Source organism: Pan paniscus, chromosome 5, assembly GCF_029289425.2.
Source record: "Pan paniscus chromosome 5, NHGRI_mPanPan1-v2.0_pri, whole genome shotgun sequence".
Taxonomy (NCBI): Eukaryota; Metazoa; Chordata; class Mammalia; order Primates; family Hominidae; genus Pan; species Pan paniscus.
Genome location: NC_073254.2, coordinates 80,141,206 through 80,167,679, shown reverse-complemented (window position 1 = coordinate 80,167,679; position 26,474 = coordinate 80,141,206). Strand labels below are relative to the sequence as shown.

The window sequence follows — 26,474 nt, the reverse complement described above, 5'->3', positions numbered from 1 at the left end:
TTTAGTTACATGAATAAGTTCTTTAGTGGTGATTTCTTAGATTTTGGTTGACCAGTCACCAAAGCAGTTTACACTGTACTCAATATGCAGTCTTTGGGGACTCAGAGGGAAGGGTGAGAGGGGGATGAGAGATAAAAACTGTCTATTGTTTTGTTAAGTTTTAAGTGAAGAAATGACTCTACAGGATCCTATCTATATGAATAATGTACTATTCTGCTAAGTTTATTTTGTACAGTCATATATTCAGAATTTATTAGGCCTTCATATTTTCTATCACAATGAGGACCCAAATCCAATAAAGACAATCTCCACTGACGGTGAAGATTGATTAATGCCATTTGTAGAGTTCAACATTTGATGTCTCAGTATAAAAGTAATGGGTTAAAGCTTTTGATCATCTCACAACTTGGAAATATATCATAAAATTGTATTTTTTGGTAATCATTTAATATAATTAAATGATAATTATTTTTAAAATTATTTCTTTTTTTTTTCTTTCTTTTTCTTTTTTTTTTTGAGACAAAGTCTTATTCTGTAGCCCAGGCTGGAGTGCAGTGGTGTGATCTCAGCTCACCGCAATCTCTGTGTCCCTAGTTCAAGTGATTCTCCTGCCTCAGCCTCCAGAGTAGGTGGGATTACAGGTGCACGCCACTGCACCTGACTCAGTTTTTGTATTTTTAGTAGAGACAGTGTTTCACCCTGTTAGCCAGGCTGGTCTTGAACTCCCAACCTCAGGTAATCCATCCGCCTTGGCCTCCCAAAGTGCTAGGATTACAGGCATGAGGCACCACGCCTGGCCAATTTTTTTTTTCCTCACATTTATTGTTGACTCATACTTTAGGGTTGTTGTGCAATTAGGAAATTGTGATTGCAAATCCAGGTAGACCACCATGACTTGAAACAGAACAATGCTTACTTAGTGTAGTAATTTCATTAATGGAACTGTCAGATTCCTTGTACTGCATGTCTCAGCTGTGCTTTTCTCTGCCAAATTCAAGGGAGATTTGTTAATAAAAAACGTGGAGAAGTAGAAATAATTGAGGGGTATGCCCTAAAGAGAATACATAGCCCTAGTTTGTCTCTAGGGCTTACATTTCATGCTGGTTGATGTCTTCCTAATACCCAAGTAGCGCAGCATGTACTAAAACTTAGTGATGACCTCAATGTGACCTAAAATGGTTTACATTTAGTTAGTTCAATTGTGGATATAACTATATATGATTTTTGTATTTGAAGATGCTGGAGATTACCATAAACAAATCATATTATTAGACAATATGCCCTGATTATCTTCAACTATTTTCAAATGATAGCAAAAGTCTAATTTGAACACACCATGACATTTATTGTGCTAATTCTACTGTTATAAGTGTTTTAAATGGTGTATCTCTTAATTTATACCATAGGTATTTTTAATTTGTGAGGGGAAAGATGTATTATAGCCCATCAAACAGAAGATTAGGGACTGCTGTATATTGAGAGTGAGTCAAAGCTAAAAGATTATCATATAGGCTTTTGAACATGGATATGACAAAAGATAGTACAGAAAGAAAAGATAAAGAAATAGAAGAAATAAAGAGAAGTATAAAATGTGTGTCCCATAAAGTTTTCTATAATCACTGTGGTTTTAAAAATTAGTTGTTTATGTTATATGTATATATTGAAAAATACATCAAAAAACAATTTACCATTTTTCCTTGTTTCCTTTTTGTAGTATGTATGCATTCCAGGGTGCACAAAAAATCCATGTTGTTTTTTGAAGAATGTTTACCTAATCCATCAACACCTCTGCTACTGTGGAGTCACCTTCCATGGTATTTGCCAAGATAAAGGTCCTGCTCAATTTGAATACATGTGGCAATTGGGATTTGCAGGTAACAAATTTATGTAATTTTTTTCAATCTGCTTGAATCATTTCAAAATTTGCTAGTCACGTATTCATTTTCTAAACACACAAAGTATTTTACATCTCAAAACAAAATATAAACTAAAAATAAAATTAATACTCTTATTTTCTGATGTATTCCTTTAACTGACATGTTTAACACTGACTACATCCTAGGAAATCTACTTGGTACAAGAGAGATAATAGTGAAGTAAACTAGAGCTATTTCCTACTTTCATAAATCCATTTGTTGGAAGGGAGTGGTTAATGGACAAATACAGTGATAACTATGTAATTTTATTTAAAAACAAAATGCTCTTATGAGAACAGGTAGCATTCCATGAATGCTTATAAGCAATGAGCCTATTTAGAAAAAAAGAAAAAAAAAAACTTGGCAATTGAGATATTGAGTTGGGTTGCCAGAAAAGGTTTCCACGAGAAAATGACCCCTGAAGAGAGATATAGAGAATAATGTCATGGCAGAGAAGTTGGAGAAGAGAGGATTCTGGGTTGAGGGAATTGTATTTGTAAAAACATTATATTAGAAGAAATGGCTTCTTTGAAGGCCTGTCTGGGGCTGTGAGAAAAGACTAATAACAATTCCATGGAGGGGGTGAAGCCAGAACTAAAATGCTGGGTTAGATATTTTGATTTCTATTCTAAAAGGAATAGAAAATTACTATAGGTTTTGACACATTCGATAAGTTTATAACAAGTAGAGAAACACATGGAAGAGAAGGAAAAAAGCTAGGGAGTTGGTTGGAGTAATAATGTGAGTCATAATGCTGGAAGCTTGAAATAAATGGAAGATCTTGTTTATGAATTGGAAATAGCAAGTGATGAAGGTGTCAACAGGACTCCTAGTTTTCTGTCTTACACACTTGAAATGAAATCATTCCAGCACTTGTGTTCCCATATATGTTTTTGTTTATATTATAGAGTTTCAATTTCTATCGTAATCTGTTTTGATGAGCTTAATTGTCATTCTTTGATTACATTTCTAATATTATTTAACTTAGCTGATGCAAATTTGATTTACATTCTTAAGACTATATGGTATTTTCATTCTTTTAAAGAATATTTCCTCTGACAGTGATATTTTGGCACTTCAGTTTACAAACAACCAGCAAATTAACAGTTTGATGTCTCTGTTTTTGAGTAACAGCTAACCAACAGCAGCTGAATTTCTAACATTGTATTACATCACAACAGTGTTGAAGTAAACTAACAATTAGCCTTTTAAACAGAAAACATGATAATTTATTTCACCATGCTCATAAAATAGTATACTGTAGAGTTAACAACCTTTAGTGACAGAAATAGTTATCAGTTCATTAATCGGATCACACTGAAGACCAAAAGTGGTAGAAGAGAGCAAAGCATTGTTGATTATACTATGTTGATGCTGAAAGGAACTTTCAGAGACTCTGTTATGAATACTTACTATTTTATAAATGACACAATCAGACGAAACAAAGAAATAAATAGAGTTGAGGTTAGAGGAATTAACCTCAGTACTATTTAGGGATTGTGTCAGTTCAGTTGTTTTTAAACCCTGACCACATATTAGAATCATCTGAAGGAGCTCTTGAAACATACTAATGGTGAACTCTCATTACAGAACAATCAAACTGGAATTGTAGTGAGATGGACAGAGTATTTTTTGAGGTTCCCTAAATGCTTTCAATGTGCAGATTGAGAAATGCTCTCTACTGTTACAACCAAATTAGTTCACATATTTCAGTGCTTGCATCATTTTTGCACTTCATTTTCCTTTGTCTCATAGTAGGAATAATGCTTTCATATGTTTGGTTATTTTTAAATATTAAACTTCTTTTGAGAACTATAAATTGCTACAGGGAACATATTCACAATGATGAAATGGCAAAAGTATTTTTGAGGGAAAATGGAAGGAATAATAGCAAGTCAAATTGCTCATGGATAAATCAGCTTTGAGCAAATATAGTCAACTTTATGAATGGCAGTAAAATAACAAATATATGTTTTAGAAAATGGGTGGTGTAATACAAATTTAAAATTACTCATGGAAAACTTAGAAGAAAGCAATTATCTTCAAAACAGTGTATGCATATTTAATCATTATTCCTTCCTGAATTACTGGACAGAACTTACTGAATATAGCTAATTATAACAAAAATTAAAATTATGTGACCGCTACATCTGAGAATCTAAATGACTTGGGCTTTCCAATGGAAAAGAAACAGTGTGATAATGCACAGACCGAATGAATGTTTAAGTAAAACACTTAAACTCATTTTGAATTTCAATATGAAGATTCAGCAGTGAAACTTCTCAAGTTTTCAAAACAAAATAGAAGTTAAAATAAATGAAAAATATGTAAATAGAATTATACATTTTACGTATTGCAAAATTCCTTCTTATTTCTTTTGATAACTGCCATTAAGATCTTCTTTTATTTTTCCTCATGAAATATAAAATGTAATTGAAGAGGAACTTTAAAATCATGCTGGTAATTTTGCATGGGGTGCATTAATTTTACCAGCAGGAAAATTATTTTAATTAAGGGATTTTTCTAACAACTAAATTAAGTGTCTTACACGCCCAATCAATTCTTGCCAATATGATTGCTCTACAGAGAAGGGATGGTAATTAATTAGAAGAAGCCCCTTCAAGGACAATTGGTCGACAGTGCACATCTTGAGAAAGAGCTGACATGCACTGTTTCTTTTCAGTGTCATCATCTATGTTCATTATGTGTATTATTAAGTTTGAGGAAAAGAGCTACTGACAGAGTGGATAAAGAGTTGCGAAGTGAAGTAAGACAATATGAATCATGCTTAAGAAAAGACAAAATCCTAGACAAAAAAAGAAAATAAGAGAAATTCTTTTAAATCTCTTTCTTCTTGAAGCATGTCATTATTTCAGTTTGCTTATCCAAGTTAAACATAGAGTTAAAACACTTAACATGTACTAGTGAACTTTTTTTCTAAATAAATAGTGATTGTTGCATTTGTGAGTTGATATTGCAAACAAATATTTACTTTGAAAGTTTTATTTTTCCTTTATAAAGTAATGGATCTTCTGGTAGAACACCTTCCAGAATATTAATTATAATCTATGCATTATACGTTACTTCTTAAATTTTAAACGATTTTTGTGAAAATAGGAAATGCTGTATCAACAAAGCAATCTTTATCAAAATCTATTTTTCTTAGTATATTGTTCTACCTTCAAGTCTTCTTTTGTCAAATGCCTGCTATTTATATATCTATTAAGTATTTTAGGGACTTTAGTTTTAATCTTTAGTTGAAGGCTTTTTAAAAAACTGAGTATTAAAAAAACTGGTTTAGTATTTTTCATTCATATCACTTAATAGTAAGTTTTTAAAGCATTTTTACATGCTTTGAAAGAGAATTCTCTTAATTAAGTAGCTAATTAGAAATAAACAACTTTAATAAACAGAATAAAGCTAATTAAATCATAAGGAAGAAAATATTTCTTACAAACAAGAATTAAAATGTTAAAATGCATTGGACTAAAAGTAACAAAAACATGCAACTTCTACATGGAGAAAACTTTAGATATTGCTGTAGTATAGGCGCATGCATACATAATCTGAAAGAAAATCCTAAAGATATATTACACTGTAGCTACTATTATTCTTAATAGTTTTTTCTTTCAAACTTCATACTAATTATATTAGTGATTTACACACTACCATACACTATTTGAGTATTCTGAATTTTACAATGTGTTTACTTTTGCCAGTGAGTTTTATAATTTCAGAAGTGTTCTTACCACAAACATGATAACTATATGAGGTAATGCATATGTTAATTAGCTAGATTTGGTCATTCTGCAATGTGTATATACTTCAAAATATCATGTTGTATATCATACATACATAATCATAACCTTATGTATGATACATACGGTTTCATCTGTAAATTTAAAATAATAATAACCTTCCCCCTGAAAAACTTATATTATACTGGACATACAACTTTTAAAGATTTCAATTCTTCATATTATTTTGTAGGTTTATTGAGATTTTAATAAAATAATGGTGTTATTTTTGTGTTCTATGAAATTGACATCTTATTTCTTAATGTTCACATGGAATAAAAGACAAATAAAGCCAAGTGTACTCTGCGAAAGTGCATTGTTTGGACAAGTGGTGTATAGAATGAGCTCTGCCATATATTAAATTAGATTACATAGCTTCATTAATGAAAAGCATAGCACCACCGCATGCAAGTCAACAAATATGACAAAACACAAAGTCTCAAAATGAATCCAAAACATGAAAGAAAAAACATATAATAAAACTGCCATCTCAGATTATTAGAATAAGTAGGGACTATTTAATAATTAACATGGAACAACTGGATAGCCGTCTGAAAAAAAAATTCGACTTGTTTATGCCTTTAAACATTCTCTGGATTAAACTGAAATAGATAAAAGTTTTAATACATAAAAAAGAAAGTATAAAAATATTAGAGAATGTTGGAGAAATGCTTTGTAAATTTGGATGGGGGAAGAATGAAACTAAACCCCTATCTCTCACCATATACAAAAAGCAAATCAAAATGGATTAAAGACTTGCATCTAAGACTTCAAACTATGAAACTACTAAAAGAAAACATTGGGGAAACTATCCAGCATATTGGACTGGGCAAAGATTTCTTGAGTAATACCCCACAAGCACTAGTAATCAAACAAAAAATAGACAAATGATCTCACACCAAGTTAAAATGCTTCTGTAGAAGAAAGGAAACAACAAAGACAAAACTCACAGAATGGTATATCATATTTGCAAACTATCTGTCTGACAAGGGATTAATAACCAGAATACAAAAGGAGCTCAAACAACTCTACAGGAATAAAATAATAATATGATTTTTAGAAATGGGAAAAAAGATCTAAATAGATGTGGCTCAAAAGAAGATATGCAAATAGCAAACAGGCATATGAAAATGTGCTCAACATTATTAGTCATCAGATAAATGCAAATCATAACTAAAATGAGATGTCATCTCACCCTAGTGCAAAGGACAGGCAATAACAAATGCTAGCAGGAATGTATAGAAAAGGGAACCCTTGTACACTGTTGGTGGGAATGTAAATTAGTACAATCACTGTGGACAACAGTTTGGAGGTTCCTAAAAAATACTAAAAATAGAACTGCCATATGATCCAGCAATCCCACCGCTAGGTATATACTCAAATGAAAGGGGATAAGTATATTGAAGAGATATCTGCACTTCCATGTTTACTTCAGCACTGTTCACAATAGCCAAGATTTTGAAGCAACCTGGGTGTCCACCAACAGATGAATGAGTAAGGGAAATATGGTATATTTACTCAATAGAATACTATTCAGCTATAGAAAAAAATGAGATCCTGTCATTTGCAACAACATGGATGGAACTAGATAGAGGTCATTATGTTAAGTGAAATAAGCCAGGCACAGAAAGACAAATTCACATGTTCTCATGTATTTGTAGGAGCTTAAAATTAAAACAATGGAACTCATACAGATAGAGAGTAGAATGATGGTTACCAGAGGTTTGGAAGGATAGTGAGGTGGATGGAAGTGGGGATAGATAATGGGTACAAAAATATAATTAGATATAATTAGTAAGATCTAGTATCTGATAGAACCACAGGGTGACTACAGGCAACAATAATTTACTGTACATTTTTAAGTAATTAAAAGAATATAATTGGGTTATCTGTAACACAAAGAAAGGATAAATGCTCGAAGTGATGGACACACTATTTTCCCTGAGGTGATTGCTATACATTGTATGCCTGTAGCAAAATATCTCATGTAACCCATAAATATATACACCTAGTATTTACCCACAAAAACTCAAAGGGAAAAACAAACAAAAAAAAATGGATGGGGAAGATGTTTATAGTTAATACTAAAAATGTTAATGTCAGAAAGAAAAGACTGGTGAATTTCACTACAAGACAAGTAAAAATATCTGCTTATGAAAGACATAAAAATCAAAATGCAAAAGAAACACTGCACAAACATTTTACTTCACAAAAGATAGATTAGGATCGAGAATATATCAATAACTTAGAAATTAAGAAGGAAAAACTGAAAAAGCTGAAAGGTAAGTCAGTAATATAAACACCCAGTTTACATACGAAGACACAGAGAGTATCCCTAAATATGTGGGGAAAATGCTAAGCTCTATTCATAATGCAATCAAAGCAAATTTAAAAAAACACTGTAAGTATATAATTTTTCTCCTCTTAGCCTGGTAAAAATTTTAGAATTGGACAATTTAATGACTATCCATTGCTGGCAATAATGTAAAATCACTATAATATCTAAGTGGGATAGTTTTGCAATATCCGTCAATATTACAAATTCTATACCATTTGACCTAGCCTTCTGATCATTGAGAATACATCCACATGCTAAATAATATAGGTGTAATTTTATACCTGGTATCATTGGTTATTAAGAAAAAAATAAACATAAATATGGAAATGAATGTAGAATTCATCTAGGACTGAGATACATGATAAGGTGAAAGAAAGGCATGCAGCAGTGTAGAATCATGTGTATAGTAGACAACCTTGTGCTTCTTTATATATAATTTGTGTTTATTTCTGTGGAACACTTTTCCATGTTTTTTGCTCAGTGTTCTGAAATTTCACAATGTTGAGACTTTTACATAGTATGTTCTTGTTGTCTCTTGTTAAACTCTTCTATTTGGAAGCATGGGTCTTTCCATTTTTAGGTAGTTTCTGTATTTTTTCCCCTAAAAAGTCCTTTTTCCTGTTTCTTTCTGTAGCCCCAATTCCAAAAATTGGGTATCACATCTCCTAAATTCATCCTCTCGTTTTCTCATAATTTCTTTTCTCTTTCCTATTTCTTTTCATATTGCTTTATTTTCTACTCCATTCCTCCAATTGAATATCTCAAAATGAGTTTGAATTTTTAATTTGTTTTACTATATTTGTAATAATCTAGGGCAGTTTTCCATCCTTTAAATTATACACACTTCGGCCATTTTTTTTTTTTCAATAAGGGTAAAATGGCTTTTCTTCTCTCTCTAAAAATGTTATAGTTTTGTTTGTTTTAATTTTCTTCTTTTTTGCCTAGTGTCTCAGTTTTCTGTAAATACTGTTTATAAAGATTTGTTCTCTCTCGTTTGGAGTCTTTCTGCCAAATGTGGGGTGATCATATTTAATGGAGAGGAACTAAGAAGGCTGACTGGAAACTGACCATACAAGGATGGGCCATGATGACTGGAGCTCTATGACAGGGTTGCAGGATGGCAACTAGGCTTTCGCTAGGGGACCCTCAAGGAGCTTGGTATCCTTAAGGCAGGAGCTCCTGAGATTCTTTAACTCCTGAAAACAAATCTCGGAAATTGTTTGTTTGTAAAGCTGAGTGAGGAGTTAGAATAATAATCTGGATCACTGAGTTGGGAGAGAGACTCTCAGTGCCAGCTAATCGTGTTTCCAGAGCCCACCTTAGTATCAGATTCTCAGATGCTTTTTAAACCCAGAGCATCTCAGTATTTCTGCTAGTCCAATTTTTTTTCATAATTATGTCCCCTCACTTGTGTTTTGGCTGTAGCCTTTCTGCTAATTTAGTCAGTGTATCATTTTTTTTCATCTTCTCACTCTTTTTTGTGGGTTAAAACGTTTGTTTTATTTATTTTTTTAATTCTCTGTTTTCTTGAGGTCTTGGGAGGCAGAGGGAAGATGTTAAGAGTTAAATCCAAATGTTTAGTCAGATACATCATTATGAAAAACTTTATACTAATAAATTGGACAATTTAAATGAAATGGATAAATTTCTAAAAAAATACTAGTTGGAAAAACTGAGCAAATCATAAATTTCAATTCTAAATAATCCTACAATTTCTTAAATAACTGAATAAAATAGTTTTAAAAATCATCCCACAAAAGCATACTTGAAATATATGGCCTTCTATTAAAGTTCTCCAAATTTTCAATAAAGTATTCATTCTAATACTACATAAATTTGCACAAAAACACAGAGGGAGGAACACATATCAATTAATTATATGGAGCTAGCATAATCCTGTTTGAGTTAATTACTCTCAGAATGTTACAGGTAGAATTTTTATTGACCTATCATTAAATTTACTGATCTTTTCTTCTCTTGTGTTTGATCTGATAATCTCATCCATTAATTGTTTTATTAACATAGCCATAATTTTCTGTAATCTTAAATTTATAAACAGTCAAATTACATACATATGATTGAAGAGATTTGGGATATTGTGCTTGGTTCCTAGCTCCTTCCTTTTTTCCAGTAATAAGTGAGATTTCTTGGTGAAATATTCACACGGTAGGGAGACGTCAGTTTATGAATCATTTCTAATTTACAACTCTGTTGTAAAATGCATAGCTTACATTCTATTTTCCAAGAAATGATGCCTTGCGAGTCCCTAGAGTTTAGATTTGTTTACTATAAGCAATCCAAAGCCAGAGATATTTTGCTAAAAGATTCTTTAGATAAATACTGTCCTCTGACAAATATTTTTTGTTTGTTTACTAGGAGATGTAGTCATGTTTACAAAAAGATTGGATCAGGTCTTCTATGTTCTTTTATTACCACTATTAATGACCAATAATGGGTTTTCAGCCCAGTTTAATTAACTCCTTTTTCCCTACAATTCTGAGATTTACCATTTTTTTGTTTGGTTTTTCCTACAATTTCAAAATCTCTCATCCCCTAATTCCTTATCTAATTATCTATTTTATTCATCTTTTCCTGTTGATTTTTCAGAAAGTTTAATATAATCATTTTAAAGTCCTTGTCTGAGAATTCTAGGTCTGGGCCTTAAAATTTTAGTTTTCCTCTTGAATATAGGTCACATTCTCTTGAATATAGGTCACTTCTTTCTTCTGCTCTTTTGCAATCTCTGCTTTTATTTTTGTTATAGGACAGTGCTCTTTTTATCGTTCTACCATCCTTTCTTATAATTATTAATTACAGTTTAGTCAACATTTGATTATTTTAAAAAATGAATTGGCCTGGGAGCTGTCTCTTCTTCTTCTTGTGATGCTGTATTTCTCAGTTCATGTTTAAAATGAGAGTGTTGGGCTTTGAGGTCTTCTTCAAATTCAATATCATATGCATACAGGAACTTATTTTGTGGCAGATGTTGTCAAGTTTATCTTTTCAAGTAATTTCACCACAGTCCTTAATAATTCATTCTGAATTCAAGTTTGTAAGAGTTTATTTAATTTTTTATCTCTTTTTTTTTTAAAGGATCTGAAGGTGAAAAGTGCCAAGGGGTTATTGATGCCTATTTCTTTCTGGCTGCAAACTGCACTGAAGATGCAACCTATGTGAACGATCCTGAAGATAATAATTCTTCATGTTGGTTCCCACATGAAGGCACAAAAGAGGTAAGGTAATTTTATGTAGTTGCTTTTCATTTTTATCTTTAGCTTGTAATTGTCTGATTTTTAGAAAGTTAGAAATGTTTAGGTTACAGATTCTTCAATATTCAAAATATATAGTTTGCATAGTTTAAATATAACTTCGTAAACAAATTCTCAACAGTCTACTTGGAAATTTATATTTACGTCATACATTTATAATATGGGAAAGTAAAAATTTTGAAGAATCATTTTGTTCCTAGTCTTCTTGTTTTTTATTAATGTTATAATTTGCAGGCTGACTAAAGCCTCTCAGATACAGTTGTGATTATGCCACTTTTTTTGCTTACAGATCATAATGAAATGCATTTGTCTTTTGGATATGTTTAAATCTCTGAGAGATTTCTAATCTCTTACACGAGCAAGCTACTTAAAAAATAAAATAAATAAAAATAAATGAAAATAATTTCTAATCTCTAGGCAGTTCCATCACTAAAAATTGTGAGGCCTATGGCAAGAATAAAAGAGAGGCCCTCCTTTTATCCCCTCACCACTGTCTTATACAAATTAAGATTATATTTTTTAATATGTAACAATAATTAAGAAAAATTTAAGAATCTTCATTTTAAACAACTTAGGAGTAGGAACTTTTTGTTAAAATGATTCAAGAATTTTCCCAAAAGAGAATTAACAAAGTATTTGTAACCTATCTTGTCTTGATACATCCTAATTTGGTCATTTTAAGAAAGCCATGTTTTAATTCTGCATATTGTATACATTTCAGTAAAGACTCATAAGCCCTTTTCTTTATTAATGTATCAATTTATATTGAGTCAACCTTGTAAAAACTGATACAAGTCACTATTTCCTTCGAATTCATCTAGAGGCATTACAACTACAGGCAAAAAGACTTCAAATACCACAGAACATCTAAAAGTATGCCCTAAAATATATTTTGATATATGTTTACAAGTCATAAATATATGAAGTAAGCTTAATACGTTCTTACATATATATATATTTAGCCAATCACATATACATCACTATACACATAGATGATTACATTACAGCTTTATCTTTAAGACTTTTAGCTTTATCTGTATATTAAAAATAGTTACATATTATAATACACTTAATAATTCAGTAACTGTAAACCTTTGTTAGGAACAAGCAAATCATATTTGTTGTTTTGTTTATGTATTTCTAGTTCTCAGTATCCTTTTATAATATAAATCACCAACTTTAATTAAATTAGACAATTTCTTTAGACTCAAGAAAATACACAAATATAGCAATCTAAGATCATTTTGGCTATTTTATTACTTTATGATTACATATTTTATATAACTTTAACAACTTTTATCATAGGCAAAATAAATATAAATACACATCCTTCAACTGTATTTGCACACCTTATTTCCATTCTATAAGGACAGAGGTAATTTAAATCTATATTTAGAGACTATATTTTTATAATTTTCTTAATTAGGAATTGTTCAGGCAACCAAAATAATTTGATTAATTTGATTAATTGTTCAGGCATCCAAAATAATTTGATTAATTTGATTAAATATCTGTGTAAGTTCTTAATGTTGACTAAATATTTAGAAATTGCAAACTTACACAATCATTTTAAGTTCTTATGATTTGCAGTATCATCAATAAAATATTCTAATACATCAGTGTAGTAGAATTAGTAAGAATTCACAAGATTCAACCCTTTTAAATTATATCTGTTATTTAAAATTTCGATTATATCAATTTTAGATTGTGTAATCAGACAATTTGAGGACATAATTATAGAGTATTTCTCTTAAAGTTAAATTAAATCAGGCTAATTTTTCTGAAGCGTCATTTATTTAAAAATTACATGAGTCCTTTTTAAATAAATAAACCTCTTTAGAATAAATAAATACATATGTACTAATATAAATAAGCAAACCTCAGTATTTATGTATTTTGAAAAATCAGAACTTTAGGATTAAGCCAAAGCTCTGTGGAGCCCAATTTTTTTCTCAACTAAAAGACTAACAATATTACCCATACACATGAATGCTTTTCCTGATTTGTTAAAATTTGGGAAGAGAAATCATGTAAATAAAGCACAGTTAATCGTTTCCTTTCATTGTAAAATGTAGACTATCTGAAAAATCATCCTAGAATGGCAATATAGAATGTTATAAAAATATTTATGATCAATTAATTTCTATTTTTTCTAAGCAAAACAGAAAAGGAGAAAAAGTGAAAAATGAATAAATGAAGTTTATCTAGATTCTGGTAGATGTAAAATTATGATTGCAAAGTTTGATTATCTCCCTTCTGAACAGCATTGGAGATGCTTAAATGAAGAAAAACCTATTTTCAAACACACAAGAACAAATTATTATAGACAGTTTAAACAACTCACATACTTGACAATTCCACAGAGCCATATAATTAAAAATCTAGTGCTTCTTAATCCCAGAAGCATGAAAATGAAAGAGGAGGTTTTGTATAATACACAGTAATCTCTCTATTAGATATACAGGACAGAGAATCTCCTCATGAGGATTTTTCCCTTTTTGTTCTATTAGATCTGTCAAATAAATAATCTTGTTCATGTCAAAATTTCCCCAGGGTGGTCACTGCAATTTCACATTGTCCTTTGAGAAATTATGCCAATTAGAGAGATATGTATATGGCTTACAATATGAGGGGAGGAATGTGTGGTGTCCAGGTATAAAAGACTGAGAAGAACCCGTGAAAACTTATGTCAGCAAGCATTTGTACAATATCATGTCTCCAGAAAATTCAAAAGATCTATCGATTTCAAATCAACTAAGACTGTTTAGAAGATTTTTTAAAAGGTGACAATAAAAATGTTGCCCAAAGGAACACCAGAGTGATGTGATCATCTGAACTCATCGCTTATTTAGAACACTTGAATGATGTACTTATAGAACCCACACTTTCCTCTCCCAGCTGAGCTTCCTCTTATAGACTCACCTGAAAAAGTGATGAAGACGGAGAGTTTTCCTATTTATATATATTCGAATTTTTTTTATTCTTAAGAAACAACAGAAACATGGCATTTGTGAAGTTGATGAAAAATATTGGAGTTTAGACTTGATACTGTACCTATGTCACTTTCACAGTTGGAGAGAATATCCAGTGGTCTCAGCGTAGTGCACTGGTTGCTATCCAGCCTTGAGAGTGAGGGCATTTTAAAGAGATTTTGTGAAACTTTGGATTTATTCACTTTTTACCCTCCAAAAGACCACCAGACTATTCTGCTGATGGAGAAAAACTAATTATTTTAGACTTCTTTCAATAAGGGAAAACAACACCTTAGTAGAGTCTTGGTAGTGCATCAGATGGGAGAAGTTGTGGAAAGTTATTTATTTGGTGTAGAGCCTTGAGTCAGTTGTAGAGGGTATTTAGTGGGGATTGGTTAGAGTTTATGAAGGAAAGCTTCGAATTGGTGGCACAATATACTGAGAATCTTTAAAGTGAGTCTCGATGTGCAAACTGTTAGTTTTTGTAAATAACTTATTTTAGTTGGTTCACAGTCTTATGTTCCAGAAGCAAGTATTTCATAGAGTAAATAGTAAGTTAGTCTTGCTTTTTCTCAGTATTTTGAAACATATGATGGGAAATTAGGTTTATTTTAGTTTTCATCATCAAAGACAGAAATTCCAAGAGTGTTGTTTTAATTTTTTTTGTATTAAAATGTGTTCCTTCTCTGAGTGAGGTCCTTTTAAATGCAAATGCTTCTGGAGTGGAAACACATAATTACAAATAAGTTTACCTTATTTTCTACACCCCTGCTACAAAAATGTTATGAAATTATATATTATTATGAGTTACTGGGACGGGAAGGTGAATTTCAAACAAAGTAGAAGAGTCCATGGAGCACTAAAATTTGGGATGTGAAAGGTTTTTACCAAGTTTATTTTATTTCAGAATTTATGACTAGGTCTTAATCCAGTATAAATTTGAACTTTAATTCATCCAGATATGATTTTTAAAATCTGTTCCCTTTTAGTTAGCTAAATATAGAGCCAAAACAACCTTCCTCTTTCCCTCACCTTGAGTAAACTTCAGACAGGTTTCTTATTGCCTACAGGCCCCTGCACTCTTTTTTTCTTATAGGATGTACTTTAAAATTTTTGCAGTTGTAAATTATCTGCCTTTTTGAAATGTATGTAAATCTTCTTCCAACCTCTTGCCAGTTTAAGGATGCATGGGATGTCTTTATCAAGGACCTTGGAACCATGTCTCTGAAATGTAAACATCAAAGAAAATAGTACTCTTACTTCCCTGTGTACTCTACAGAAGGCCTACTCACAGAGCAAAATCTTTGCAAACTCAATAATAACTCAATCTGCTTGACACATTTCATTGATCAAACTCTTCTCCAGTGACATCAAGTATAACAGTCTTCCCTCTTAACTGCAGGGATACTTTCCAAGACCCCAGTGTATGCCTGAAACTGTGAATAGTACCAAACCCTGTATTTACTGTATTTTTTTCTATACATACATACCTATGATGAAGTTTAATTTATAAATCAGGCACAAAAAGAGATTAACAACAATTACTAATAAAAATAGAACAATTATAACAGTATACTATAATAAAAGTTATGTGACTATGGTCTCTCTTTTTCAAGATGTCTTACTAAACCACACTAACATATTTTTGAACCGTGGTAACTGAAAGCATGGAAAGTGAAACCAACAATAAGGGAGGACTGCTGTCATTTTTTATTAGTTCAAGTTCGCAATTAAAATCTCTCCTGCTTCCTATTTTTGGAGAATTGAGTTTAGTTTCTCTCCCTTATTTCAATAGTCTTTAATAAAATTTAATTACCTATCTAACTTTGGTGCAATTTTTACCTTGACAGATATTATTTTAAGGATCCAGCTTTCTACCTTTCATGATTAAGAAAAGTCACTTTCACCTCTGAAGTCACTTTATTTATCTATTTAATAACAAGAGTCAAAATGGCAAAATAAAGGGCATATATTAGATCTTACAGAATTTTTTCCCACAGAGTCCTTTGCCAAGTGACCTTATGTACTAATATAATGTGGATATGACAAAATTATTTCTAGAAAATTACACGATATTCCCTGAAATGATAGCTGGCATTATTTAACTAGAGTTGTTTATTTACCTATGCAGAACATTTTCTGTAAGTATGTTATAAATATCCTTCAGGAAGGTTAATTTCTCTACAGATGAAGTGACTTTGGGGTAATAATATTGTGTTATGTATATACATTACTAGTAATGAATTATCAAAAAGGGAATTTCCAGCCGTTTGTTTTACTTCTGTTTCCTTCGGGAAGAAAAGATCTTCCACTGCCCAAAATCATGATTTTATTGCATTCCTTCATCAAGTAAACATTTTAAAATATCTAGAATAAAACTTCTAATTTAATTTGTGTGTATTTTGTAATATGGAGGTTTTTGTGCAATCAAAGTTTAATAATTAATTATATATTTTATGTACATAATATATATACAGTTGACCTGTGAAATACAGGAGTTAGGGTTGCCGACCCCTATTCAGTCCAAAGTTTGTTAACACGTTTGATGTAATGTTTTGATAGAATGTTTAATATAATTTTTTGTATAAAAATTTTAAAGATTAATGGACTCCTTTAAGCAGATCTTTGATTCTCTGTATACACAAAGTTGAGAAATCTTTCCTCTGCTTTACAAGGCAGATTCAAGTTTCTATATGTCTACCGATATAATTTACTCTCTTGCTAATTTTTCTGAGAGACTTCTTATCTGTAAATTTTATAGAAAACCAAAATTCTAGTAGATGTCTAGACTACCTGAACAGATGAGAAATCATGTTGAAATCCAAAATTATTTTTTAGTCCTAGATATAGTACATAACTGCAGCATAAAATAATTCACCATCTTTTCCATTTAATAAAAGCATCTCAACCAGAGCATTAGATATAATTTAGGTGTTCATATCACATCCCTTAGAAAAAATGTTATGTGGTTTTTGAGGTATAGCCAAGAGAAAAACTCATTATTCAACTTTAGTTCTTTCAGATTTTCTTAAATCCCAGTAATAATTATTTTGAAAATAAAAGGGAAAGCACATGGTTATATGAAGTAAGTCTGTCCTATTCCAAATTCCATACTAATATTCCTTGTTAAAATATTGCTCTCTTTCAAGATTTCATTATGTATTATTTTGTAATATAGATATATAATTATTAAAAATACAATGGGTAATTTGAAGTTTTGGTGTTTCATATTTTCTAATTATATATAAGGTGCAGAAATGATACATTAGGCATTTTTCCATAAAGAATATTTTAAAAATTAACAAATTTTGAATAAGGCTTATAAGCTAGAAAATATAGCTTTATAGCCAAGTCAACTTTCTAACTTTGGTAATTTTTCTGAGGTAACAAAAGAGAATATTCTCTTTTTTTAAAGAAAAGCACAGTAAGTTACAATGTTCAATATAGTCTCAAATCTCAGGAAGCTAAACTACCTGTTGATATAGAGATAGAGATAGATAGAAAAATAAAGTACTGTCATAAAATGCTAGAATTTGTTGCTTCTTATACGAGTGTTTATTAAATTTGTAAGCCAGTTATAAAAGTGCTCCTTTAATTGAAAAAAAACTTTACAACTAATATCCTCTGGATGTAGAAAATCATTACATACTCAAACAGAAATGAAAGCCTTTGTGAATTACAAACACATAGACATACAGACACAGAGAAAACTTATAGCTTCAATTGTAATATTTTAGACTTGGGGCAAGTGTAATTAACACTTTATTATCTGTTCATGTCAAAGAACTATTCTACTTCCTAGTAGATTTGACTTTCTTACTTGTTTTGAGCTCTATGTAAAAAGTGAAAAGACAGATTCTCATTTGATTCTAATTCAACAGAGAGTGAATCTCTATGAAACATTCATCTATGTAGATATCAATAAAGGATCAGACCATGAAACCAAATTCCTAATCTTTGTTGCTACAGATGGAAAATAACTTGTTGGCTATGAACCAAAACCAAAAAGAAAATGTGAAAATATGCAGAGAAATGATTTTAAAGATAGTAAAATTCTATTGTCATTTGAATTTACTTGTAGAAATTAGGAATATATGTATATGTAAATATATAAATATATACCTGTGTTTAAGCACTCCATAAGAAGTGCATTTCTCTTCTGACAGTTTACCTAACCATCAGGTGAATCCACTGGGCATATCTGTGGAAGATGTTTAAAGCTGTTAAAAATATAAATATAATTTTCAATAAAACACAGCATCATAACTTTATGAAAATATTAAACAAATATGTGTGAAAGATATTATTTAATTTACTTTTAATAAGGAATCCAGTAAAGCTTTGCTATCAGTTCAAAGGAGAAAACAAGTAAAGCACTGAAGGATAAAAGTATTTCGCAAAACCACAAATAGATTTTCCATGGATCTGTCTATCAATACAATGCTATTTCCATCACATCAGTTAGTATTTAAATAATGTCTATAAAAATTTGGTTAAAATAAAATGGAATTTTAAAAAATTGTGTAATAAATGTACATATATTCAATACATATATACATACATATATTTACACATACATATATATTTCTGTCACAATTTGAGTATAAACAATTTGACTATTAAAAATGATTTTGACATAAATCAAAGCTGATTTTTTTAACCTTTGCTGAAGAAACATATTATTTCAACAAATAAATGAAAGCTTGAAATTCAAACTTTGAAATGATTGTGTCATCCAAAAGACTACCAAAAAGACTAAACAGTAGAAAGAAGAGTTTATTTGTGATATCAGTTTGCTAACTGGGTGTATTAGTCAATTCTCACACTGCTATAAAGAACTACCTGAGACTCGGTGATTTATAAAGAAAAGAGGTTTAATTGTCACACAGTTCCACAGGCTCTACAGGAGGCATGGCTGGGAGGCCTGAGGAAACTTACAATCATGGCAGAAAGTGAAGGGGAAGCAAGCATGGTCTTCACATGGCAGCAGGAGAGAGAGTAAAGGGAGAGGTGTTATATACTTTTACACAACCAGATCTCAGGAGAACTCACTCAGTATCAGGAGAACAGCAAGGGGGAAACTGCCCCCATGATTTAATCATCTCCCATCAGGCCCCACCTCCAACAGTCAGAATCGCAATTCAACATGAGATTTGGCTGAGGAAACAGAGCAAAATAATATAACTGGGAAAACTTCATCTCTGATGTGGACCCAGGGTGCTCTCCTAGAAGTGGTAAAGGGCAAGGTGATTTTTGTGCCTCATAAGGTCTGTGTTCAAAATAGAGTCAGACATATTCAGCAAGTTTGTGGGGAAAGCAATACATATTTATGGGGGACAGGCAAGCACATGTTCAATGAGTAAACATGTATGTAACATACATCCCATGTTCTCTTTGAAGCAGGGTTTTAGCTTTAAAATGAGGTGGAATTTGGCAGTTCACATAAAAAAAGTGAACTATAGGACACAAAGACAGTTTATGTCCTGTCTGTATAAACTGGCTGAAACTGGTTTGAGGCCTACAATTGCTTATCAGAAAAGTGTTTTGTAAGGCGATTCTCTGTCTGATAAGGGTTATGGTGGCCTTGGTTGTAAATCAGAGTTAGAAATGAAATGACAATTTGACTGATAGCTCCTATTAGGGAGTTTAGCAAGGGTGTGGTTTTTCTTGTAGCTCTAGAAATTTAGGGAATTGCTGTGCCAGCCAAGCTTTGAACCCTTGTCCAATAGTTACCTTCTGTTTCCTTAACCCTAGGTTTCATCTTAGTAGACAGAGAGGCATCTATCGTGATCTCTCAGGTCACAATTGTAATATTGTAGTAAGTGATGGGAATTCATAACATTTTTACTTCTTTTGTTGCTATAGATTTGTGCAAATGGATGCAGTTGTTTGAGTGAAGAAGACAGTCAGGAATATCGGTATCTATGTTTTCTCAGATGGGCTGGCAACATGTATCTGGAAAATACAACTGATGATCAAGAAAATGAGTGTCAACATGAAGCTATTTGTAAAGATGAAATTAAAAGACCCAGGTATTTATGTATCATTTGCGCAGATAATATCACATTTCAAAAAGTTATAATTAAATTGATAGTCATCGAACTGTTTCATGGTAACAATGTTTTTGTTGATTAAAATGATTGGAATTTCCATAACAAACACTTACATATACATATATAGTTATTATATATTATGTTACATAATACATGTTATGTATAACAATTCTAGCACAATAAAAGGAGGGAAGAAGGAATATATCTGTATAGAAATAACTTTTCTATGTCATTGTAGAATTAAGTTAGCATAAATCTGTGGTAAATTCTGCTAAGTTAAGATGTGTACGATTAGCTCCAAAGCAACTACAAAAAACAACAACAAAACAAACAAAAACTCATATGCTTTAGTAAAATTAGCATTAACAAAATTAAAATGTTGCCCTCAGGGTCTGGCACAGTGACTTAAGCCTGTAATCTCAGTGTTTTGGGAGGCCAGGGCAAGAGAATAGCTTGAGGCCAGGAGTTTGAGACCCGCCTGGGCAACATAGTGATAATTTGTCTCTACAAAAAATTTAAAAAATCAGCCAGGTGTGGTTGTGCACACCTGTACTCCTAGCCCTAGCTACTTGGGAGGCTGAGGAAGAAGTATCACTTGAGCCCAGGAGTTAGAAGTTTCAATGAGCTATGATTGTGCCACTGCACTCCAGCCTGGGCAACAGAGTGAGACCCTATCACGAGAGAATAAATACAATAAAATAAAATATTGCCCTAGAGATTTACTTAGTATAAAAGAAACTAGTATTAGAATAATTACAATGAAAAAAAATACAGGTACAAAAGAGATATAAGACATGTGGAAAACAAAAAGTAAAATGGCAGGCATAAATTCAAATATATCAAAAATATTTAAATAAAGTGATCTCAGAAATTCAGTCAAAATTTAGAGATGTTTAGACTGGCTGTTTTCTGATTTAGTCAACTATATATGATCTATAGAAGATACACTTTATGTATATGTGTGTGTGTATATATATATATATGGTTTACGGAAGACACTTTAGATTCAAAGATACAAATAAGCTGAAAGTAAAGCAATAAAAAAAAATATCATTCAAACTGCATCAAGAAGAAAACTGGAGTGCCTATACTAACATCAGGGAAAAAATAGATATTAAGAGAAAAAATGAAACACTTAGTAGAGAAAAAGAAAGATATTTTATAATTATAAAAGAGTCAAACTATCAGAAAAGGTAGTGATTACAAACATATATGTGTGTGTATATATATATGTATATACACAACTAACAACAGAGCCTCAAAATAATGAAGCTAAAAAATAATTTAAGGGAGAAATAGCCAATTCAACAATAACAATTAGAGGCTCTAATATTCTACTTTCAATAGCAGATATAACACTTGGCTATAAATCAACTAAGATATAGGAGATTCAAACAACACTATAAATCATCTAGAAATAGTAGATAGCTATAAAACACATTACCCAACAACAGCAGAATAACCTTCTTAAATGTACATGGCACACTCTCCAGGATAGATCATATCCTATGCTATGCTATAAAGCAAGCTGTAATATATTTCAAAAAATTGAAATAATAAAAAGGACATTATCTGACCAAAATTGAATGAGATTAAACATCAAAATCAATAAGTAACTTGATAAATTTACAATTACATGGAAGTTAAATAACACAATCTTTATTAAACAATGAATCAAAGTGAAATTGCAAGAGAAATTAGAAAAGACTTTGAGATTATTGAAAATGGATACCAAAACTCATGGGATGTGGGTGATGCAGTGCTGCGAATAAAATTTATAGCCGTAAATACCTCAATAGCCTAAACTTCCACAACACAATGGATAAGAGAGGAAACTAAACCTAAATAAAATAAGTAGAAAGAAGGAAATCATAAAATGTAGAGTAAAATTAATAAAATAAAATATAGATAAACAATAAAGAATATCAAAAAACAAAATTTCATTTGTTTTAAACATTAACAAATATACTAAAATCAGGAATAAGATATAAAATATTACTGAAATTACAGAAAGAAAAATAATTATAAAGAAATGCTATGAACAACTGTAAATTAAAAAAATTAGTTAACTTCGATAAAATAGAAAAATACCAACTACTGAAATTGATTCAAGAAGAAATAGGAAATCTAACCTATAACAAGTAAAAAATTGAATCAGTAATTAAACAAACTAACAAAAATTAACACTATGAAATGCTCATGCCTAGATGACTTCACTGAGACATTGTAACAAATATTTAAAGCAAAATTAAGAGTAGTTATTCACCACCTCCTCCAAAAATAGAAGAGAAGAGAACATTTCCCAACTCATTTTATGAGGCCAATATTACAATAGCACAACCAGACAAATCACAAGAAAACTATAGGCAAATCTATGTTTTCAATCCATCTATATAGCACTATAAACCCTCTGTATACCACTAAGCTCAATGAAAATGAGAAAATTGTATATACTCTGAATAAATGGAAATATAATGCATAGACTTAAATATTAGGCCTTAAGTTAGCTAAAATATTAATTCTTCCCAAATTAATTCACACAAGAATCCTCAACACGGTGATACCACACCAAATTCAGCAACATATAGAAAGGTTTATACAGCATGACCAGGTGAGATTTATCGTAAGAATATAAGTTTGATTTAGTGGCTTAAAATCAATTAATGTAATTTAATGTATCAATAGAATAAATAAAGAAGAAAATGCATGATAATGTAGATGGAGAAAAAAATTGTATTACAGAATCTCACAACACTTTATGAAACAAACACTCAACAAATAAAGAATAAAAGGGAACTTCCACAATCTGATAAGAGAAGTTAAAAAAAATAAGAAGAATGAAGAAACATAACTAACATTATACTTTACGGTGGAAGGCTGAAAGACTGGAATTTTAAATCAAAACAATGAGATAACACTTTACACCCAGCAATTCTACTTCTAGTATATACTCAAAAAATTGAAAATATATGTTCTTACAAAAATTTGTATGTGAATGTTTACAGTTTTGTTCGAAAGAGTCAAAAAGTTGAAACAACCCAAATGACCATCAACTGATGAATGGATATATAAAATTTGTTATATCCATACAATGAAATGTTATTCAGCAATAGACAAAGATGAATTACTGATATGTGCTTCAATACGAATAAACATTGAAAACATTTTGATAAGGAAAAGTAGTAAGCCACAAAAGACACATAGAATAGTGCTCAACAAATACTTGTTTAATGAAACAATGATTTTCAGAAGCTTTTTTATTTATTAAGAAAATTATCCTTCGTTTTGTGATGTTATTTCCTTTTTTCTGATTTTGTGATTCTCTTTTGTTTGCCATTATTTTTTGATATCCAGAGAACCTTGGATAAATTACAAAATTTTTGTAATTTATCAACACTTTAATGAGTTCTTGATATTGTCTCATAATTAATACTAACAATGGAGCCCAACAAATGTTGCAGATACCAGTATTTTATATAAAATTAAATTTCTCTATATCAGTTGCAATATCTAGAAATTATATGTGTGATACCACCTGTTATAATGTCAAAAGATATGCAAAATCTTTAGAATTAAAAAAAAAGATGCTCTAATTCTCCATTAAAAAGACACTCTATATACCACTAAGCTCAATGAAAAAGAGAAAATTATATATACACTGAATAAATGGAAATATAATGCATGGAGTTAAATATTAGGCCTTAAATTAGCTAAAATATTAATTCTTCCCAAATTAATTCACACATTTAATGCAATAGTAAAAATATTGCAAGTTATTTTAGAAACTAATGATCATATTATATATATTTATGAATAATATTTTCTAAATTATGAAGTCATCTTTGAAAAGGAAGACTAATGGGGTGGGATCTCATGAACCATATGACATGACAGACTACATAACACATATGGGTGCCTTTAAAGGAAAAAAAATAATAATGGGTCAACAGAGAGCTCTGACAACAACCCGAGTATATACGGGAATTCAATATATGAGAAATTTGGCTATAATTTCATTTGAACATACAGGGTTCTTTAGTAAATGGTATTGAGGAAATGGCTCATAATGAGACCTTAAATGAAACTGGATTACAACCTTATACCTTATATAGAAGTAGACTCTAAATGTGTATAGGGATCTAAAAGTTTAAGGTAAAATGACGATATAAATGAAAGAAATGTAGAAAAATATCTTTGTGATTTCGGGATGGAGAAATTTTTCAATTAAACTCAATTTATAAGGCAAAATAATGATAGTATTATAATGATAGACACTAATAATGTTGATGATGTTAACAGACACAAAGTTAATGAATAACGTATAAACATTTTCTTTTAAAGTGTATTTTAAATGGGTGCAGATTAAAATTCATCATATAAATGATGTATTTCAAACAGGTCTGCATATTACCACATTTTTTTTGCCCTGAAATCTTCAAAAAATTTTTCTGGGAGTTTATAAAATGTTGAATGAGCCAAAGACTAAATCATACCAGCCATATTGTTACTTAAGACCAGGAAAGATTTGCTAAGTCTGGGATGTTAATTTCTTAATACCATGCCCAGACTGTGAAGTGTTCATGACTCCCACCTGTTTTTGAAGCCTCAAATTTATGTCTAAGTCACCAATCCCTACTTGCTACCAGAAATATCATAACAGAATGAAATATATTCATTCATACGTTTATTATTTATTGAATCTCCTCTAACTGGAAGATATTTTTCAAAATGTTATGACAATGAGACATGATACCTGTCCCCAGGTAATGTACTATACATAGGTAAGATTATATACTCTTCAGAACACATCTCATGGTTCTTCTGTTTCATTTAGAAAGTGAACACATTTTTAAAGTACTAAAGTAATTATTTTTTTCACTTTCTGAACATACAAGTTGCTTGATTATAGCAGTGTGTCTTCTGGCTTTCTTTCTGGAAGTTTTAAATTTAACCTGTTTCCTTTACAGGCTATTTTAGGAGATTCACATTTTCTGTGTAATGTTAAATATATCCAAAACGTAATTTTCAGTTATAAGTAAGAGTTCTGTTTCAAAGTGTAGAATCTAAAAGTCCATAAGAAAATCAGGTGAAGTTTCAAAAACTATTTCTGTAGAGTCAGGAGGCTTGTAAAAATAGAGCTTTATGTGAATTTGGCACAAAAGTATAGTATAATTTGACCAGGATTTTCTTAAATTATTTCTGATCCCAAAAGTCTAATAATTATTTATTCTAAGACTATTGTAATTTCTGCCGTGATGTCTGTGATTTTATTAACAAGTTGAATAGTTGGTTTTAGGTTTATTTATTTATTTTGGCTATACTATGCAAACTTTTCTGCCTTCAAGTAAAAGTTTTATGTGGGTATATTTTTACCTTTAAAGCAAAAAAGATATTGAACTGCATATGAAAGTGTCATATTGAATGTATTTTTGGGTTGGGGCCAGTCTTGAAACCACTAGATCAAGTGTCTAAATCTTTTTGTCTAAGGCACTTACATACACTGATACATTTTCTCTCTTTATTATGCTCTAGAAAACCAAATAATCTTGGTTCTTAAATCCTTATAGTAAAATGATATAGAAATCATTCATTTAAGCAATTCTAGAGTACATATCATTGTATTACCCATACACATACCAAAATTATTATAACAAACTTCATTAAATGAAGCATTTTTGAATAATAAAGTTTCAAGTTTCATATGGGTTGAAATTTAACTCATCTATACACAATTATCTCTCACATATTTTTCCCAAATACATAAGTTATATATTTAAAATTAAAGTTTGACCATATTATAGCTTCAGGTTTTATGACTTTTCATACTTCAATTTCATATCTCAAACAATAAAATGATTTGCGCATGTTATATAGTTTTATACTACCTAAGCCAGATTTTTATTTAAATTTATATTTAAATCGTTTTTATAGGTATAACCTTTTAGCATTGCTTTTCAAATTATTTTCTAAGACTTGGAGTTTCATGCAGCCTTTTATGCAGAATCTTTAAAAGGTGACCTTTGTCTTAAGCATAGCTTGTTCAAGTTTAAAATGCATTTGTTGACCATATTAATGCAACAGTAATTGAGCATCCACAGTTTATAAGGTATTTGGGTCATAACTTTAGGA

General features: G+C 30.6%; 1 protein-coding gene across 1 annotated transcript in view; it reads left to right on the top strand.

The window, feature by feature from the left end:
- Window positions 1–26,474, top strand: part of LOC100974207 (eyes shut homolog) — a 1,877,183-nt gene that overhangs the window by 289,492 nt on the left and 1,561,217 nt on the right. Inside the window, exons 8-10 of the mRNA XM_063605324.1 lie at window positions 1,715–1,874; window positions 11,145–11,284; window positions 20,158–20,324. Of these exons, the coding sequence (XP_063461394.1) occupies window positions 1,715–1,874; window positions 11,145–11,284; window positions 20,158–20,324 (467 nt within the window). The remainder of the gene's footprint in view (window positions 1–1,714; window positions 1,875–11,144; window positions 11,285–20,157; window positions 20,325–26,474) is intronic.